The following is a 3,454-nucleotide window of genomic DNA, read 5'->3' as shown; positions in this document are numbered from 1 at the left end:
CACTCATAAAACTGCGTTTTTACTGGTTATGGTTCTGTCAGTATGAGATTTGTCTCTAATTTACATGTTTTGTGTCGTCTAAACAGGACTGCAGCACTGATTATCCTGTTCTCTCAGTATCTTCGTCTCATTCCCATCCCTGTTCCTGCATACAGCGAAACCAAGAAACTGCACACATCAAAGTTCTTTATCTTCCAAACAATGCCTGTATATGATTTTATTTTGTATTATCCACTATCATTCCATTTCATTGATGCCAGTGTGTTTTTAAATTCTCTAATCCATACTAACATTAGATGTTGATTAGATTCTCCTGGGCATTGCTGTATCGTGGTTAGTCTGTTACCTCCTCACCATCTTTGACGTCCTATCATTGGATTCTACTCAGTATGGTCATCTGGCTCGCACTGACGTAAAGGGAAATGTCGTGAGCAAGGCTTCCTGGTTCACACTCCCTTATCCTGGTACGTAAGSTCACGGAACACAGAAAGATTGATCAAATTGTGTGATGAAGTAGWCTGACTCCTCATTGCAGGTCAGTGGGGCGTTCCAACTGTGAACCTTGCAGCTGTGGTTGGCATTGTGGCTGGAATAATATGCTCCATGGCAGAATCTGTGGGAGATTACCATGCATGTGCCAGGCTGGCAGGAGCTCCCCCTCCTCCAAAGCACGCCATCAACCGGGGCATTGGCATGGAAGGGCTTGGCTGTTTGCTGGCAGGGGCCTTTGGCACGGGCAATGGCACCACCTCTTTCAGTGAGAATGTGGCTGCGCTTGGTATCACCAAAGTACGATTAGTGCACATAAAAGTGATAGTTTGGATGTTTTGAATGGAAATTCTATGATTTTACACAATACCTCCCATTAAAAATCAATTTACAATTGAAAGGATATTACTTGTTTATAACATTTCCATGATCAAAAGAAATCTCGCTTATTTCTCTTCCAATGTGGCATCTATGGAAACCCACTTTATGTAGAAATTCATGCTATATTTTTATTTTTCACGAAGTAGTTTTAATGTAAGTTGAGCTTGCTTGAGCACTATAACACAGTGTTTGAATGTTGACAGGTGGGTAGTCGGGCTGTGATTCTTCTGAGTGGATTTATCATGGTGTTATTGGGGATGTTAGGTAAAATCGGAGCCATCTTCACAACCATTCCCACACCTGTTATTGGAGGGATGTTTCTCACCATGTTTGGAGTCATTACTGCTGCAGGAATTTCCAATTTGCAGGTAACAGAATTGTGAAAGAAAAAAATACCTTTTACAGTTTTGTTATCTTTATAATTGCATTTTAACAAAGTGTGATGTTTGTGTTGAGACAGTTCACAGACATGAATTCGTCCCGGAATATCTTTGTGTTTGGTTTCTCCATGTTTTCGGCACTCGTCATTCCAAACTGGATCATGAAGAATCCAGAGTTTTTAAAAACAGGTCTGACTTACACACAAGAAAACAGAACTTTAACTTGAATTACAGTTTCTACTATTGTTTTTCTGTTCAACTAGGAAGCTGATAAGAACAAAGACCAGATTTGTGTGGTCAGGTTTGATAGTTTTTGTCCTWTGTGTGTTTGACTCAGGTGTCAAAGAGGTGGACCAAGTGTTGAGTGTGTTGCTGACCACCCATATGTTTGTAGGAGGGTTTCTTGGCTTCTTCCTAGACAACACAATTCCTGGTAAGTTGCAACTGTTACTGAGTCAGAGAAACCTTTTTAATCTTTCTCAGGACGTATTCATTCCAGGAAAGTCCTTTGGTCCACTTGTTTGGTCAGGACCAAAACTGGACACGAAACTCTTTCTTAATCTAAAAAAAGCTGCTAATCTAACAGCTAACCTTCCTCGACACTCTTCAGGAACTAAGCATGAACGAGGACTTCAAACCTGGGATAAACTACAACTCGAAGACCCCAGCAGTTCCGTGGCATCTGAAGAGGTTTACAACCTCCCGTTTGGTATATCTTCTTGCCTCCAAACCCAGTCGTGGGTTCGCTACATCCCCTTTTGCCCAAAGAAAAGCATTGTAGCTCAGGATACGTCAGAAGACATGACCCAGAGCCGGGGAAGTGTGCTCAGCACACGAATCTGAATTTATGGAACATGACATTTTATTTTCATTAAGTCACACATGGAGTTCTTTGGAAAAGTTTGGAGAAATTAATATTTTACCTGTTGTAGATTTATAAACAATCTCAGTTTGTAGGAAACACATTTAAGTCTCATCAGACTGAGAAGCTAATGGGTAGTTMTAGTATCTCAATGGACTGCAATTGTTGAAATACAGAGGGAAGAACGGACAAGTACAAATTTTTGTGAAAATTGCAAGAAAATATGCAAGTTTTAAGTTGCAGTATCACAGAAATTCACGTTTTAGCAACTCAAAAACCAGCGATTGTGTAACTGAACTTTGCGATGCCTTTTATTTTTCCAAAAATCAAAGTGTAATTTTGTGTGCACAGCTTGTAAAGTGTATTCTAGACACATTTTGTTGCCTGCCCTATATCATCAACACCATTTTGAACCCATTTAGGCAGCTGTCCCCACATTTAAAATTTAATTTATTGCAATGTTCTTCTGAAATAAATATAGATTTAGACCACTTTTTTATCAATATCTTTGTCATCAGAGTGATTTTTAAATTTGAATATTTGAAAATTGTAGCTTTGGATATTTTGGATGAGAACTTGTGTCACCTTTTTTAATTTTTATTTTATTTTATTTTATTTTTTTGGCCCAAGGGAAGCAGGGGATAGAGTGACACCTCACTGAGTTGCAATAAAACACATTTATAAATGACTCTCCCAAATGTCTCCAGAATATTTTGACTTTAGCAGGGTCCAGCGCAGAGTCCTCAGTTTCCTCACATGAATCACAGAGGCACACTGTCCTTTTCTTTTAGTTTTGAACATGCTCAAAAAAATAAATTTTTAAAATTGTGTAACAACTTTTCTCTTGAAATAGTTACAAAGTCGTTTGAAGCGTGTACAGTCCTTCTGAAACGTGAGTTGTGTTTTGGGAATCTCCAACCCAACTCGAGTAGCAGTATTTTGAYACAGGTGGCTGTTTGATCTTTTAATCATAAATCCTGAGAATTCAGAAAGACTGCAGTGGAAAAACTCACCTGTTTTCCAGCAATATCCTGTAAATATGAGTCACCAAATAATCTCCCAACAGTCACGGTTCAGACAGATACCACCTTTAAAACTAAAGTGGATTGCTGCCTTTGTGAAACAACAAAACTTCAATAGATCCAAATYATCACTTTGAAATGAACCATCTTTATTTCACTTAGAGCTGCTGACGCATCGCTTCACTTTTATTTGATTTAAAAGCAAAAGAATTTTAATATTCGACATGTAACAAACCTGACAACTTGCAGTTTTTCAATATGCCAAATAGGTTTCCATTACTGTAGCCTGTGAAGTGAAAAAGAAATTATATATATATATA

The 3,454-nt window shown here is 38.4% G+C and overlaps 1 protein-coding gene across 1 annotated transcript in view; it reads left to right on the top strand.

Annotated features, from left to right (window-relative positions):
* LOC106518547 (solute carrier family 23 member 1) overlaps positions 1–2,810 on the top strand; it is a gene marked incomplete in the record, with an annotated part of 7,568 nt that extends 4,758 nt beyond the window's left edge. The window contains 7 exon segments of the mRNA XM_014009885.1: positions 87–207; positions 308–464; positions 536–789; positions 1,074–1,238; positions 1,331–1,439; positions 1,588–1,683; positions 1,861–2,810. Of these exon segments, the coding sequence (XP_013865339.1) occupies positions 87–207; positions 308–464; positions 536–789; positions 1,074–1,238; positions 1,331–1,439; positions 1,588–1,683; positions 1,861–2,093 (1,135 nt within the window).
* Positions 2,811–3,454: the final 644 nt, after the last annotated feature.

The sequence above is a fragment of the Austrofundulus limnaeus genome, unplaced genomic scaffold (genome assembly GCF_001266775.1).
Source record: "Austrofundulus limnaeus strain Quisiro unplaced genomic scaffold, Austrofundulus_limnaeus-1.0 Scaffold63, whole genome shotgun sequence".
NCBI classification, from domain to species: Eukaryota; Metazoa; Chordata; class Actinopteri; order Cyprinodontiformes; family Rivulidae; genus Austrofundulus; species Austrofundulus limnaeus.
This window is presented reverse-complemented; position numbering and strand designations above follow the sequence as displayed.